General features: G+C 41.4%; 3 protein-coding genes across 3 annotated transcripts in view; 1 reads left to right on the top strand and 2 right to left on the bottom strand.

Annotated features, from left to right (window-relative positions):
- Positions 1–338: 338 nt before the first annotated feature.
- The window catches only part of TMEM255A (transmembrane protein 255A), a 59,482-nt gene continuing 43,673 nt past the window's right edge, over positions 339–16,147 (bottom strand). The window contains exons 11-13 of the mRNA XM_037820889.1: positions 13,316–13,453; positions 5,652–5,654; positions 339–610 (exon numbers count right to left, since the gene is read on the bottom strand). Of these exons, the coding sequence (XP_037676817.1) occupies positions 452–610; positions 5,652–5,654; positions 13,316–13,453 (300 nt within the window). The 3' untranslated portion in view covers positions 339–451. The remainder of the gene's footprint in view (positions 611–5,651; positions 5,655–13,315; positions 13,454–16,147) is intronic.
- LOC119522948 (LYR motif-containing protein 4-like) lies at positions 10,150–10,542 on the top strand. The gene is given in 2 exon segments (XM_037821691.1): positions 10,150–10,223; positions 10,225–10,542. Coding segments are annotated over 2 exon segments (273 nt in total). The 3' UTR covers positions 10,424–10,542.
- On the bottom strand, positions 15,323–16,132 carry LOC119522946 (60S ribosomal protein L7-like). Its single transcript, XM_037821690.1, has one exon. It carries the CDS (start codon positions 16,130–16,132, stop codon positions 15,383–15,385), a length of 750 nt encoding a protein of 249 aa, XP_037677618.1. The 3' UTR covers positions 15,323–15,382.

Raw genomic sequence — 16,147 nt, forward strand, 5'->3', positions numbered from 1 at the left:
GGGAAATTTTCCTTAGGAACTGACTTTAGTGGTAGGGAAAGATAGGGCCTATGAGCCAGGTGCTTCAATCAAGGGGCTAGGGTGGCCATCTGCCAGGGGCCTGAGGACAACACTCCTTTTACATAAAGTGTAACAGATGGCAACCAGGCTTCTGCTGAATACAGAGGTGGAGGCAGTGGGTAATGCGAGTCCAAATATAGTTTCTTGCTGGACTGACTCCCCAGCCTTGCTTAAACTGTGGTCCTTCTTGGAAGCCTGGGGCTCTGCCTCACCAGCTCTGCTCTGCACTGATAACAAATAAGCGTCATCCCTATCTTTTCCTAGCTGGACATGCCATTGTAAAACAAAACTATGCATAATAATCACACTTTAAATTTCGTACCCTACACACTTCCACTAAAGTAGAAATACAAAAGCTACAATAATCTCAATAGCCAGCAGGCATTCCTCTTTAGGGACTGTAAGGTGGTGGTTTTTCAAAAGGTGGATAGTAGGGTGGAGAGTAATGGGGTGGAGCACTTGAGGACCACATGTAGCTGGGTGAGGGAGAGGCCGACTGAGGTTCATCAGAAAGTCCAGAGGGAGGAGAGGATGGAAAGACACTGGAATGCTGTGTAATGAAAATAAAACACCATCAATTTAGGTGGTGAGTTTGCAATTTCCCAGACAGTCATTGCTAATTAAAAATGAATATGAACCAAGTTTGTTTTTATGTGGAACAAAAAAGAGCTCCTAAACCTTGCAAAGTTAATGAGACACATGAAACAGGTGGCCCCACCTTCTATCACGAAGGCTGAAGACCGCATGCAGAGATATCTTGTAATCTTCCTCTCCCCTTGAACTCCACATCCTGTAAGCTGCCCAATTCTGTTGCTGCTGCTTCTGCAGTGTCTCTTGAATCCATCACTCCCTTTTCCACATTTATCATTCAAGACTTCAATACCTCTCCCCTGAGCTATGGCAACAGCATCCCAACTTAGTCTTCAAAAAAAGATAGTTTGGACCTTAAGAACATTTTAATGGGAAGGTCTTGATTACAAGAATACACCACAGGGAGGTAGCACAGTGGTCATTAGCCCATTTCATAGATTAACAACAACTAAGGTCAGAGAGGTTAAGTGGAGTCTTTTGACTCTCAAGTTCAACATTTTCTCTTCTACCTTAACTGCTGCCCCATTACCCCCAATGTAGGGTAGATGGAGAGCAAAGAAGAGCAAAGATATGGAGGTGGGAATAACAATGGTGAGGAGGAGCAATTTGTCAGGTTGCAGAGGCACTGATGATTCAATTTTACTTTGTGTTGTCTAACTTTGGCAGTCTTTAGAAAGGGAAGGAACATGGATAAAAATGCTCAGTGAATTTCCACATGTGAGGAGTCATTTGCTGCTGCTGCTCTTTGCCTAGCCCAGGTACACCCTTGAAATAAATGATTTTCCCACTCAAGGAGAGGTGGCCTGTTTCGTTCATTGCCGTATCCCTAAAGTTTAGAACTGTGTTTGACAAGTAGTAAGTACTCCATGAATGTTGAATAAATGAATGTAACTTCAGAAGTATATCAGAAGGGCTTGCATTTTTTAAAAAATAAAATCTGTTCTAAAAGAATAGGGTCACAACTTGTGGGTACTGTTGTTTTCCTCCAGTGGTGGGGCAGGGCTCAAGTGAGGCCTGATGACTGAAGGGAACTCAAGAAGAGCAAACATAAGCCAGCAAACAGCTGGAGAACTGCAATTACTCTGTTATGTCTTAGCTCTAAGAGGAGCTGGTATTAAAAAAAAAAAAAGACCCATTTACACTGAAATTTCTCAAGAGTTCAAGTGTTATTTGGGGAAGTCACAGCCTTCACTTTTTTCTGCTGGCCTAAGAGTCTGAGTGGATTGTCATTTTGCCAGGCCTGGGGCAATCTAGAGTCATCCTTGACATCAGGTTTCTGGAGCCTGAGACCAGATTCCCTATCCCCAGTCCTGACCTCTACACCCCTGAGAAAGGGATATCTAGGTTTCTAGGCCTACTGGAATATCTGTCCCCTACCACATAATGTTAGGACTGAGCAGAGGCTGTAGCTGCCATCTTCCCTTCTCCTTCCCCATCCCATCCATTATTTCACCCTGAGTTAAGGAATAACAGGATCATAGAACCTGAAGAGCCCTTAAAGGCAAAACTACTTGAGGCAGTGGACTCAAGACAAGACAGTTTCCTTCCTAAAATTCGATATTTCTCCTCCCTCCAAGAGGATACCCTTTCTTAAAGCATCAGTGTAGTGATTTTCTAGTTTTCCACTCCACACTCCCGAACTGTCTTTCTCCCCTCCGTCCCTCCTCTTCTGTCGCTTTCCTCAACTAACAATATTCTCCTTTAACCAGAGAAGAGAACAACAACAACAAAAAAAAACCAGGGGCAAGAATCTCTGTACCTGGGCATGTGGTATTGTCCCACTATAGGGATGGTGAGAATCAGGAGGCCAGTTTTAGATGTTTGCAGTCACAGGAGAGGCATATTTCCTACATTAGGCCTTCGGTCTAATGGCAGTTCTGTCCTTGGAGGCATTAAAAGGCTTCTATGGGCAGCAGCTGCAGTACACTTGGATAATAAAAGGGGGTGGCACAATGGCCCTCACGTTTTCACTTCTCAGTTTCATATTTAGGAAGTATTGTGGGAGAAAAGGGAGTAGGATGGTTCTCACCCCCCTGGGGATGCCAAGAGTCTTAAGGATAAAATTGAAGGGCTTCTGGCAGAGCTAGGGAGCTAACTGGCTGCAGTCCACACACCCTTGGCATTTGAGAAGGATATAGCTAGCTAAAGAAATAAAGAAGTAAATAGCCACAGTACCAATGTGTATTTTCCTAGCAACAGGCAGGTTCTTTGGGAGAGATTTGGCTTTGTTACAGCTGGAGAGCTGGCCTGGTGCACAGTCTGGTGCATTTTGTTTCCCACCTGAGACTGTGACTTTATTAATGGGATGGGCAGCTCAGGAGACCAGAGCTTTGAATCCTCCTTGCACACCACAAAGCATTAAAAACAGGAGAACATCTAAATGGTCTACTGTGGGGCCTAATCAGCTCTGACTTCCTGGGCTGCTGCTTAGAGGCTGGAGTGGCCAACAGACTGATGGTGCTAAAAGAGGAACACCACTCTTTCAGGCACCCACTTTAGCCTGCCTCCTCTCTGCCTGATGGCTGACCCACTCTCCACAGGACCAACTGCATTTCTGTCAGAGACTGCTTCTCTCTGTCTGAGCACTATGGGGCAGTGACTCTGAAAATAGCCCTGGAACTGGCTGGGTGATAACCATCACCAACAAGAGATGCTATGCCCTAAGAGTAAAATCCTGTCTGTTCTGCCTCAGAATGCTAAGACTGGAAAGACAGAAGAGTGGTTGAAAGGAAAAGGAGAAAAGTCAGGGGAGGGGGACAGAAACAAGAGAAAGGAGGAGAAGAAGGGAAAAAGTCTTGGAAGGAAAATGAAAAAAAGATAAAAAGTTGAGAGTCAGTAGCAACAGGCCTTCTAAGGCTTCTGGTAACCTGTGCCATAGTCTGCCTTCCCCATGATTAAAGCAGTTATTTTATTAAATGGGCCCAATTGATAATGGGTCATTTTTAGTGGCTAAAATGAAACTAGTGTACCCTCATGTGATTTAATAAAAAAGCATAAACAGAGAGGCACTTGCATTTTGCATAAGATGAGAGTTTTGTTTTAAGCTTTAACTAGGCAGATCACCAAATGAACAGAAAAGGGACCAATCCATGGTTAGAGTAGACTGGCCCAGTATGCCAGGCTAGGAATTAGAGCTGGCGTCCTTAAGGGCTTTATATAAAGCTACGCTGGGTTTAATTTCCCAGAAGTGGAAACTGATGCTTTCTTCCCTGCAGAATTTGAACTAATTGGTTGAAGCTGAAGGGGTAATGGGGAAATAAGTGCAAAGGGCAAGAGAAGTGAAGTGAGTGTTGGGCAGATGAGCAAGGAGCCAAAGGTAACCTTAGCTTATACCCTTCTTTCTTTAGGGTATGGAGAGCTCATTAGAAGCAAGAACACCCCGAAGTCCTATGTTTGACAGAGTCCTGTTCTCAAGCTCACCACTCATACCTTTCTCAGGGCCAATTTACCATGAGAAATATTTCCCAAGTTTCCTAACTGGACATCTACCCAACAGGGACATGGTATTTGAGGAGTTAAAACAAAGCCCTATAAGTGTTTTCCTTTTCCTTCTATCAGCCTCAGCCTAAAAATGAAAACCAAAGTCACATAAATTATCCATTTGGAAATGACCAAAATGGGATGTCATTCAGAAGAGAGTCTAGAAAGATCAATTTTCTGGCTATAACTTGGGCCATTTTGCAATCAGAGAAGAGGAAGAGGGAACTCCGGCTTTTGGGGGGTAGGTTTCTCATTCCAGTGGTTTTATTGCCAGATCTAGTATGTGTTTTGCTGACTGCCTTTTTATTTATCTGGAAACATCAGCATATGTTCCCCTGGCCTCTTGGTTTTCCCTGGGTAGACTGGTTTGTCCTTCTATGAAATGTATAAAGGAATGGAACCTGGTGAACAAAAGAAAGGTCAAATCAAATACAGTACTAAAAAAAATGATTTAAGTTCTAGAGGGAAATTAATAATTTAAAAAGCATACCCTTCAAGACCCACCCAATACAACTATAAACACTTGAGCCTAGGAAAAGAACTGGGAGAGGTATAAGTGTCTGAGCAGCCCCTGGAATGGAGAAAGCATGAAGGAAGGGAATCCCTCTTCAGGAGAGAGCAATTCAGTAATTTAATAATTAAGAAAGGACGTCATCAACATGGTTATGTAAATAGCTACCGAAAACTTCTCTCCAGAGATTCAACATAAAAAAAGGGCAATTCTGACTGTTTGAAATTCTGGAGGAGGATATAGACTGAAGAAGAACCCGGCAAATGCTGAACTGAAGAAAGAGAAGAAATATTGGGTCCTCTCCCATCCCCCTCACTCAGTCTCAGTGTGGGAAAGGCACAGAATCAGCAGACAGGAACCCTCCCACCAGGTACAACAGATTTTTAAATTTCTCACAGCAGTGAGACATACCCCCACCATTTGAAGTCCCAGGGGACAGGGGAGAACATTTCAAGGCCCAGGTTAGTGGGGGACAAAGAGACTGAGAAAACGTGGACAGAGACTGTTTCCAGCCCTGGGTCCAGAAGCCCTTCCCCTACCCCTGAGTGAAGCAGCAGTGGGTGGCTGATTATATCCCTTGGGGACGGATGGATTACTAGGTCAGCTGAGGGAGTCATCTGCCACAGGTGGACTGCCACAGTGAGCTAGATTTTGGTTGGCAAAGTGAGGGCATAGGAAACCCACAGTTTCAGCTCACCTGTGTAGATGCAGCCAGTGCTAGGAGGTCAAGCAGCCTCTGACGATGATTAAGATACCAAACAGCACCATCTGCTGGTCCGTGCAGAAAGTGCAAGTGATTGAAACTGAAATAAGATACTCCAGCCCCTTTCTTAGGACCACAGGAGCTGGTCTACATGTGCTATATGGAAAGCCAGTCCTATTTTGGCTGAGAAATATAGAAGACCCAACTGTTAAAGAAAGGTTCTAAAACATACCCAGGTCTTGCTGGCCAGCAAAAACCAGAGCACTACTGGAAGTCAGCAGATTTGTATTACCACACACAGGGAACTTGCTGGGGTGCCCAGTGTCTACATCCCAATCCTGTGGCAGGCCATGCGTGGATGCCTGATTTCAGGGGTAAAATGTGGGCAGAGCCAATCTGACAACTGGCCAGTGAGAGAAACAAAGAAAAGACAGGGATCAAAAACAGCCAACAATAAATCCCAAGGCAAAAGAGAGAAAACAACCTCCAGAATAAATCAGTCAAGAAAATCAGACACCTAGACAGTAAAAAAAATCATGAGCCTAATCAGGAAACCAGAAGACATGACCCAGTCAAAGGAACAAATTAACAACTCAACTGAGATTCAGGAGTTGAAACAACTACTTAAAGATGTTAAAACAACCATTCTAAGTAAAATCATTGAGTTAAAAGAAAATATGACAAAAGAGATGAAGGATATAAAGATGACACTGGATGACCACAAAGAAGAATTTGTAAGCTTGAAAAAACAAATGGCAGAATTTATGGGCATGAAAGGAGCAATAGAAGAGATGAAAAACACAATGGAGACATACAAAGCAGACTTAGAGAGGCAGTAGAAAGTATCAGTGAACTAGAGGACAGGATATCTGAAATCCTACACACAAAAGAACAGACAGGGAAAAGAATGGAAAAATATGAGCAGGGTCTCAGAGAACTGAATGACAACATGAAGCACATGAATATATGTGTTATAGATGTCCTAGAAGGAGAAAAGAAGGGAAAGGGGGCAGAAAGAACAATATAGGAAATAATCAATGAAAATTTCCCAACTCTTACGAGAGACATAAAATTACAGGTCCAAAAAGCACAGCATATCCAAACAGAATTGATCCAAATAGATGTACTCCAAGACACTTATTAATCAGATTTTCAAATGTCAAAGGCAAAGAGGGATTATAAAAGAAGCAAGAGAAAAGTAATCCATCACATACAAGGGAAGATCAATAAGACTAAGTGCAGATCTCTCATCAGAAACCATGGAGGCAAGAAGGCATTGTATGGTATGATATATTCAAGATACTGAAAGAGAAAAGCTGCCAACCAAGAATCCTATACCTGGCAAAACTGTCCTTCAAAAATGAGTGGGAGTTTAAAATATTTACAGATAAACAGACACTGGGAGAGTTTGTGAACAGGAGACCTCCTTTATAAGAAATACTAAAGGGAGTGCTACAGACAGGAAAAGATAGGAGAGAGAGGTTTGGGGAAGAGTCATAGAAATGAAGATATCAGGAGACAGAAAGAGGGTAGAGATTGGGCATTTGATGCTGAAGGAGTATAGAATGTTCAACAGAACTGAATGTCTAGATCCAGAAATGGGTAGCACAATACTGCGTGATGGTAGCACAATGTTGTAAGTACACTGAACAAAGATGACTGTGAGTACAGTTGAAAGAGGAAGGCTAGGGGCATGTAGGACACTGGAAGAAAAGATAGAAGATAAAGACTGGGACTGTATAACTTAGTGAAACCTAGAGTGGTCAATGATTGCGATTAAATGTGCAAATATAAGAATGTTTTTACATGAGGGAGAACAAATGAATGTCAACTTTGCAAGGCATTGAAAATGGGATGGTAGTGGGGAAAAACACAACCAATGCAAACTACAGTCTATAGTTAACAGTAACATTATAATATGCATCCATTAATTATAACAAAGGCAATATACCAAAGCTAAATGTCTGTAAGAGGGGGGTATAAGGGAGGGGTAACTTGGCATTGGTGTTGTTGTCTGCCCTTTTTATTTTATTTTTATTCACCACTTTTTAATTTTCTTTTTTTCTTTTTTCTCCTCTTCATCTTTCTTTGTGGAAGAAATGGAAATGTCCTTATACAGATTGTGGTGGTGAAGGCATAACTATGTGATTATACTGGGAACCACTGATTATTTAGGAAGAAATGTATGGTGTGTGAATAAGACTGTTTAAAAAATAAACAGAGGCATACAAGTGCTGGAGAAAATGTGGATAGGAGGATGTACCTATTCACCGTCGGTGGGGAAGTAGAATGGGGCAGCCCATCTGCAGGGCAGTGTGGTGGTTCCACAGGAAGCTAAGTATGGGGTTACCACATGGTCCTGCAACCCCATTATTAAGTATATACTTGGAAGAACTGAGAAGAGGGACACAAATGGACATTTGCACAGTGGTGTTTATGGTGAAAGTATTCATGATTTTCAGTGGTTGGAGGTGGCCCAAAGACACATCAACTGATGAGTGGAATGGCAAACTGTGGTGTATACATACAATGGAATATTGAGCAGCTACAAGAACGAATGAAGTTGTGAGGTACGCAACTAGGCAAATAGACCTTGAGGACAGTATGTTGAGTGACACAAACCAGAAATGAAAAGACAAACATTATAATGCCTCACTAATATGAACTAACTATAATGTGTAAACACTGAGAATTGAATCTGAGAGCATAGTTTATCAGGGGAAGGCTTATGGTAAAGTTTCCTAGAGTGTAAGCTCTTAAAGAAGTTACATCTATTCCTGAGTTGTAATGTTTATTTCTAAATTCTGAGATGCTGAGCTCTTTGTGTATAACCTGGTCATTCCCTGGAAATTCAGGTATCTGTGTGACACCTGACCCTCAGAGCCAGAGTTTGGCAGCTGTGAGTGTTAGCATTACCCCATACAGCAAATGTTAAAGAGCCTGAAAAAGAGATCAGACTTCAATTAGAGATATGAATGAAATGGGCTTGGCTAGTACTAAGGGGAATCAGACTAAAGGGTAAAGGATGATATTGACGGTGTTTTAAAACTTCAACTTCTGTGTTGAAGAGCCCAAAGAAGAGATGTTTATTCAGTGCAAAATGTATGTTTTCTGTTGCACACTATATAATTTATCTTGTATGGTCAGTTTATTCAAACACCATAATTACAAGGAATGTTGAATAGGAAGTGATATTTGGTTGGTTTGTATGGGTTTGTGTGAAGCCCCAGTACATCCCAGAGTAATCTGTATATAGGATAAAAAATGTATTTGCTAAGCTATCTTGAGAGCCTGGGGAAAATGTGGAAATATTAAACTTCCCCAACTGGGGAATTACTGATATTCTCACAAGCACTGGGGACTTCCAATTTAGAAAGCCAAGCCCTTGATTTTGGGGCTTGCCCTTATGAAGCTTGTTACTGCAAAGGAGAGGTTAAGCCTACCTATAATTGTGCCTAAAAGTCACCCCAGAGAACCTCTTTTGTTGCTCAGATGTGGCCTCTCTTTCTCAGCCAACTCTGCAGGTAAATTCACTGCCCTCCCCCCTATGTGGGAACAACTCCCAGGGGTAAATCTCCCTGGCAACATGGGACATGACTCCTGGAGATGAGCCTGGACCCAGCATCATGGAATTGAGAAAGCATTCTGGACCAAAATGGGGAGAGAAATGAAACAAAATAAAGTTTCAGCAGCTGAGAGATTTCAAATGGAGTTGAGAGGACATTCTGGAGGATATTCTTATGCATTATATAGATATCCCTCTTTAGTTTTTAGTGTATTGGTATAGCTAGAAGAAAATACCTGAAACTGTTGAACTACCATCCAGTATCCTTGATTCTTGAAGACAATTGTATAAGTATATAGTTCACATGATGTGATCATGTGATTGTGAAAACCTTATGGCTCATCTGTGCTACAGTCAGATTTACAGCATCTACCAAGAATCCCTAAAGTCAATCTCTTGGCGGGGTATAAGAACATGGGCTGTGGGGGCAGACAGACATGGATACAAATCTTTGCTTCTCCACTTACCACCTCAGTGACCTTGGGGAAATCACTTAACCTCTTCATGACTCAATCATCTCATCTTTATCCAGTGTTCGGACAGATAAGTAGAAAAATGGGGACAAAAAGTAAATAGGGAGGGATGAGGGGTATGGTTGTTTGGGGTGTTCTTTTATACTTTAATTTTTATTCTTATTTTTATTTCAGGGGTGTAATGAAAATGTTCAAAAATTGATTGTGGTGATGAATGCACAACTATATAATGGTTCTGTGAACAACTGATTGCACATTTTGGATGTCTGTATGGTATATGAATATATCTCAACAAAATTGAATTAAAAGAATAATTAAGAAAATTAAAATTAAAAATAATTAAAATTAAAAAGACCCTTTATGAGGTTGTGATTAGGAAGTCCATAATTTACACCAGTATAAACTATGAGGTTTTAAAATATCCTAAAACTAACTGGGGAAAAGATCTATGCTGCAGTCAGATTTACAGCATCTACCAAGAACCCCTAAAGTCAATCCCTTGGGGCAGTATAAGAACATGGGCTGTGGGGTCAGACAGACATGGATACAAATCTTTGCTTCTCCACTTACCACCTCGGTAACCTTGGGGAAATCACTTAACCTCTTCATGACTCAATCATCTCATCTTTAAAATGGTGATGACAGTAATACTTCTGTCACAGAACTTAAATGAGTTGATATATGTAAAGTGCTTAGCACAGCGCTTGGTACATAGTGAGTGCTCAATGAACAGGAGCTGCTATTAAAAATAGTAGACCTGTCCAAAATGACAGCCTTCAGCCACACACAAATATTAGATCTCTACTGGGCGATGCTGTGACAGAACAAATATTTCAGTGTCTAGTTATACAACTTACGCTGTCAGGAGTATAAAAGATGCCTTCAGAGAAAATAAAAATGGAAAGGATCCTGTAGAAATTCAAACCCTAGTGAAGAAAGCTAAAAGAGACCTTGGAATAATTTACTGGCAGATACACATTAGCCAACTGTACTCAACTGACAAGCTCATCACTGAGAATCAAGAGAAGCCCAGGACCTAGGGGGCCTGGGGACTAGCCCCCACTGGCACCCATGGACCACCTTCAGCATCCATTCTGCTCCTGTGAGAGGGGCTGCCAACATACACAAATGACCTCCTATACCAGTTTAAAATAGCCTGGCTGCCTGTAAGAGTTGATAAACTGAGCTACGTCTGCTGGTTTGGATGTATTATGTCCCCCAAAACACCATTATCTTTGATGCAATCTTGTGTGGGCAGACGTATTCCTGTTGATTAGACTGTAATTCTTTGATTGAGTGTTTCCATGGAGATGCGACCCACCCAACCATAGGTGATAACTCTGATTAGATAATTTCCATGGAGGCATGGCCCCACCCATTCAGCATGGGCCTTGGTTAGTTTACCAGAGCACTATGTAAGCTCAGACAGAAGGAGCAAGCTTGCTACAGCCAAGAGGGATGCTTTGAAAATTCACAGGAGTTGAGAGAGGAACTGCAGCTGAGAGACACATTTTGAAGATGTGTGTTGGAAGCTGACACGGACATTCTGGAGAACACCATTTTGAAATGCAACCTGGATGCCAGCTACGTGCCTTCCCTAGCTAAAAGAGGTTTTCCGGATATCACTGGCCATCCTCCAGCAAAGGTACCCGATTGTTGATGCATTACCTTGGACTCTTTATGGCCTTAAAGCTGTAACTGTGTAACCAAATAAACCCCTTTTATAAAAGCCAATCCATTTCTTGTGTTTTGCAAAAGGGCAGCATTAGTAGACTGGAACACCACATTTCCATCTTTTTAAGCCTTCATGAAAAAAGATGACTCTCCCTGTTTCAAGTGTTACAATGTAGAGCTGGAGCTTGCTCAAAATATTGCTGTGTATTGTGTCACGTCTCCACCCCCACCATGATTTTGTTGCCTGTTGCCACATATATAGAGCATATCCAGACTGTTTCTTGGTCCTTGACAATAAACAAAATATCTCCCTAAAAAAACAAGTAGTAGAGGCTTCCATGAATCTATGATACCCTTTCTATAGGCCCAGAGTGTGGGTTTGGGCTAGGTGACAAGACCTAGATCCCTTCACTCAGTTAGTTACCCTGTTTCTAGGTTTCCATAGCACACTTTTTCCCTCCTACTGCTATCCCCTGCCTTCCTCAAGTTCCCAGGCCAATCTCTTGATGCAGGGACTATTTCTCATTCAATCTCTATATTCACAGCTCCCAGCACAGTGCCCAGCACATGGGAACACAGATTGAATTGAAACCAACAGTCTTAGTCACAGTTGGCATTGTCAAACTTGTTTTCATCCCTGGGGTAGAGTTTAAATGAGGAATGATGGACAGAGACATGGCCCAATACCCTACAGGAGGGGCTTCCTATCTTAGAGTTTGCAACAACCATCACCAGGGAGATTATTATTCCTACTTCAACGGTTCATTATAAAGTGAAAAATCCTAGAATCAACAGAATTTACTTCAATGTAAGAATGGAGGAGGCCTCTTGGGCTGGACCCATGTGTGGTACTTCTATCCCAGGATGACTTTTATTATAGAGGCCACAAAGGAATGGTGACCCTCCTTGTGTTAGCTTCAATAGCTCTGCATTCTCTTAAAGGATTTCTAATTGCCTCTGTTGCTCCTGAAATTACATATACCCTTTGTGAACCTATTTTTTTTCTTGTCTATACCACCTATTTGGGTAACAAGTTCCCCGAGTTCTCTAACTATGTATACAGTAGACTTTAGAGCAAGTTTGAATAGTACTGTTTCCAAACTTTAGCTGACACCTCCTTGTTCTACCAATGTATTTTATTGACAGTGAACAAGACCATGTTCACATTATATGTATTATTATTGCAACATAGAGTCCTAGACCTCACCAAACCGTGTATAAATGAAAGTAAAACTGCACTTTATTCAAATAAATAGGGTTTTTCAGTTTCAATTATTTGTTAATCTGAACCTGAAATTAAGTTGTCCAAGGGCTTTATATTCCTAAACTGGCTGGTCAATTGGAAGTACCCCCCAAAAGTCACACTTTTATGTTCCCGTATAGCATTCATGTGCTCTTAGTCAATAGAAACAAACTCATTATGAACTTCCCTTCCTTCAAAGGCATTTCCTTTGGTCCTCCAATTTTGAATTAACTAGATTTTAGTGTAATCCCACTCTTCTGTGGTCAAGGGTTTACAATCACTCTAAATGCCTAAAGGACCATTTTGCTTATTTTCTCAAAGTGCCTAATTCAGTGCTCTGCACATGATCCCTTATAATTAAGAGCCTTTTTTTGGGGTTCTGTTTTTCTGCACTTGTTCTCAGCTCAAAAGGAAAAGGGGAAAATGCAAATTTGGTAACACTATTTCTGACCTATGTGATAATAGGGCAAAAAAGGGAAATGTTATAAATTTTTTTTTTCTTTGAGTCGTTAGGAAGTCCAGGAAAAATGAAAGAAAGGGACTTCCACCTCATGACAGGTTTGATTCAAATTCTTGTATGGCTCAGAATGCTCTCGTGCCAAGAAGCAGGGCTAGGCTGCTCCCTGTAACAGAGGAGTGACAAAAGCCACTATTGGACAAGAATCCATGGTGGCATAATAATGAGCCACCACTTCCTAGCCAAGTAATCTTCTTGATGTAGGTCAAGGCAATATGGGACATCTCATGCTTACCTCCTTCTCCTTTTTACTGCATTTTTGTTTCATCTTCTCTTGTGCCTTTTCCACCTTTCCCATCTCTCACATCATCCCCTGCCTATGTAGACATTAAGCTAAACACGGGTATCCACAGGTGCTAAAGGCCATGAGGGATAGAAAGCCTAGCTACCTCAAACATACTACGAAGACAGTGGGGGAGGTTCCCTAATGAGTTCAGGAAGCGAACAGGAGAGCATGAGTGAGATCAGGGTAATGGAGAGTTCTTTTTCTCTTGAAACATACCTGAAAATCATGTATGGCAGGTGAGGAGGACTATGGTAGCAGGTATTGTAGGATGCCACTTGGGGACGAGCATAGTAAGAAACAGTTGGATGGGCATTTTCAACAGAACAGTTCAGTGCTGGGAGAGCTGAGTTCTGTAGAGAAACACAAATGAGGAATAACATAAACATACATCACTAGGAGAGTGGTTAAATAAGTTATGATATATCCATATTATGGAAAACCATGTAGCTATTATAAAGAATGAAGTGGACCTATATTGACAAAGAAAAGTGTCCAGAACATATTGTCAAAATTCTTAAAAAGCCAAGGTATATAAATATAGCATGATTCCAATTTATGTTAAAAAAAAGAGACCCAAGCAACTATATGTATGTATGTTTGCAAATGCTAAGAAATCACTCTGGAAAGATTCACAGCAAACTGTTAACTGTGGTTATCTCTGGGGAGTTGAGCAGTATTAGGAGATAAATGGGGACTCTTCACTTTCTACATACATTACTTGCATCATTTCCCCCCATTTTATTTGGAAAAATTCAAACCTATGGAAAAGTTGAAAGAACAGTTTATGCAATTTTTTAATTAAAAAGAAAAAAAGAACTAAAATTTATAATGTCATACAGGCTGAAAAGGTTACTGCTCTTGCTGTGATAGAAATGTGTCAGATCACAAAGTGTTTGTAAAAGTTGTCCAGGATGGCCAGGGCCAAAGCACTGCTCATTAGTTCCCAAGCAGGATTATGTTTTGTACCTTATGAGTGCCACAGGGGTCAAGGAGTGAACTGTGGTGTTTTTTTCCCCATCTTCTATGTCATTGGATCTTCTTCCAGTTGTGTATATAATCCAGAGCTGTCTGCAAAATCATTGTATCCTCTCTCTGGTACATATCTACTCCACATTAATGGAGAGCACAAGCTTCCTCTAAAGTGATAAAAGTGTGTGGGCAGATTTGGCAGTGGCACAGGCAACCATGTTAGTGTGTTGGCAGGGGAAACACCCTTACAAGTTTGAACACACTTCTGTTGCTCTCTTCCTTGGAGTGGGTTACTGTTTACATCTCTAGGAGGTTTGAAGAGCTGCAAATCTTAGCAATTATAATGCAGCTCACAGACATCCAAAGAAACGTTTGTCAGTCTCTCTACTGTATGGGACAGGACTGAGATGTTAACCATTCCAAAGGCTGGCTGCCTTACAGACAAAGAATGCTCAGAAATGTCCTTACCTCTTCACCAGAATCTAAGAAGAAATTTCTTCCCTAGGGAGGTCCCAGAAATCATGTTCCCGTTGCGTCCTGTCAATTAAAAACTCACCCTCCAGCTCTTGCAAAATGAAACCAGCTCTTCTATGCAAATAAATTAAGCCTAACTATGGAGAAACAATCATGCAATATAAACTGTATCTACAAAAGGTTTTATGTTTGCAGTGAGGCCAGAGGTCTAGAATAATCTTTGAAAGGAAGTTGGTATTATAGAGAAAGAAACATGGAAGTATGAGAGGAAGATTGAATGAGCACAGGGAGGCCACTGAAGAGAAAAAAGTCAGGAGTGGAAACACACAGGATGACAAGAAAGAAAGAGAAAGAGGGAGCAAAGGGAGATGGGGGTGAGGAATTGGGCAGGGAAGGGGCAAAAGAGATGGCCCAAAAGAATGGACTGGTTGTATTTTAAATCACTCATTCTGATTTTACAATAAATCTGGTCTCTGTATCTATTTGTATATACATGTAGGAGTGTGTGCATATTTCTGTTAAATTTCTGGAGCTTGAGTTGTGAGACCCCCACTATTGATCAGTGCACTCTGAGCTCCAGTAAAACAAAAGGTTACTAGGTAGTGCAGGACACTGTAAAAGCAATCTTGCCTGGACAAAATATGTGTATTCTGAGACAGTGATTGTTGACTTTGGAAAGAATGCCATTTTTATTCCTCCTAAGTTTACTCCAAACCAGAGACACTAATTAGGAGAAAATGGCAAGAAATAACCACCTTTTTTTTTTTTTTTTTTAATTTGAAAGCAATCACTGTTTATTAACTGACCAGATTATAAAAGTAATCATAGTAGACACCTTAGTTCATCCTTCTAATAAGCCTATTGATCTGGTCTTCCCTGTTGCCAGCATCTCCCCCTTCTACAAAATGGGTGGTCTTTTTCTTCATCCCCCCTCTGGGAGATGATAATTTGAAGGGCCACAGGAAGTTGTTTGCTTCTTTGAAGCGTTTCCCAACAGTATAGATCTCATGAATCAGGTCTTCCATGCAGATGATGCCATATTTACCAAGCGATCGTGCAATCAAAGAGTTATCTGTCAAGGCAATCCGCTTCTTATTGATTTTGCCGTAACCACGCTTATAGATTAGTTCGTTTACTGACTTCAGGTTCGGGTACCCCCATGCAATATATGGTTCCACAATCCTCAGCATGTTAATTGAGGCCTTGTTGAGCTTAACAAAGGTGCCACTGAAGATTTGGCGAAGGCGAAGAAGTTGCAACACTTTTCGGACCTTTGGGCTCACACCATTGATACCTCTGATCCTGATGACAAATGCTAATTTGGGTTCCGCAGGTACATAGAAGTTGCCAGCTTTTCTTGCCATTCTAGCCATTCGAATCTCAGTTCTGTACATTTGCCTATATTCCTTATGATAGTGCTTGGCTTTTTCATAGATAAGCTTCCTCCTTGCCTTTCGGAGCATCTTTTGGGCAAACTTCTTTCTCAAGCGCTTGATCTTCAGTTCGGCAAAATTCCTTCGCTTTTTCTTGAGGGTTTCCGGCACAGCCGGCACCTTCTTCTTCTTCTTCTCTTTGACACCCTCCATGGTTCCAGCCGGAAA

The sequence above is a fragment of the Choloepus didactylus genome, chromosome X (assembly GCF_015220235.1).
Source record: "Choloepus didactylus isolate mChoDid1 chromosome X, mChoDid1.pri, whole genome shotgun sequence".
Taxonomy (NCBI): Eukaryota; Metazoa; Chordata; class Mammalia; order Pilosa; family Megalonychidae; genus Choloepus; species Choloepus didactylus.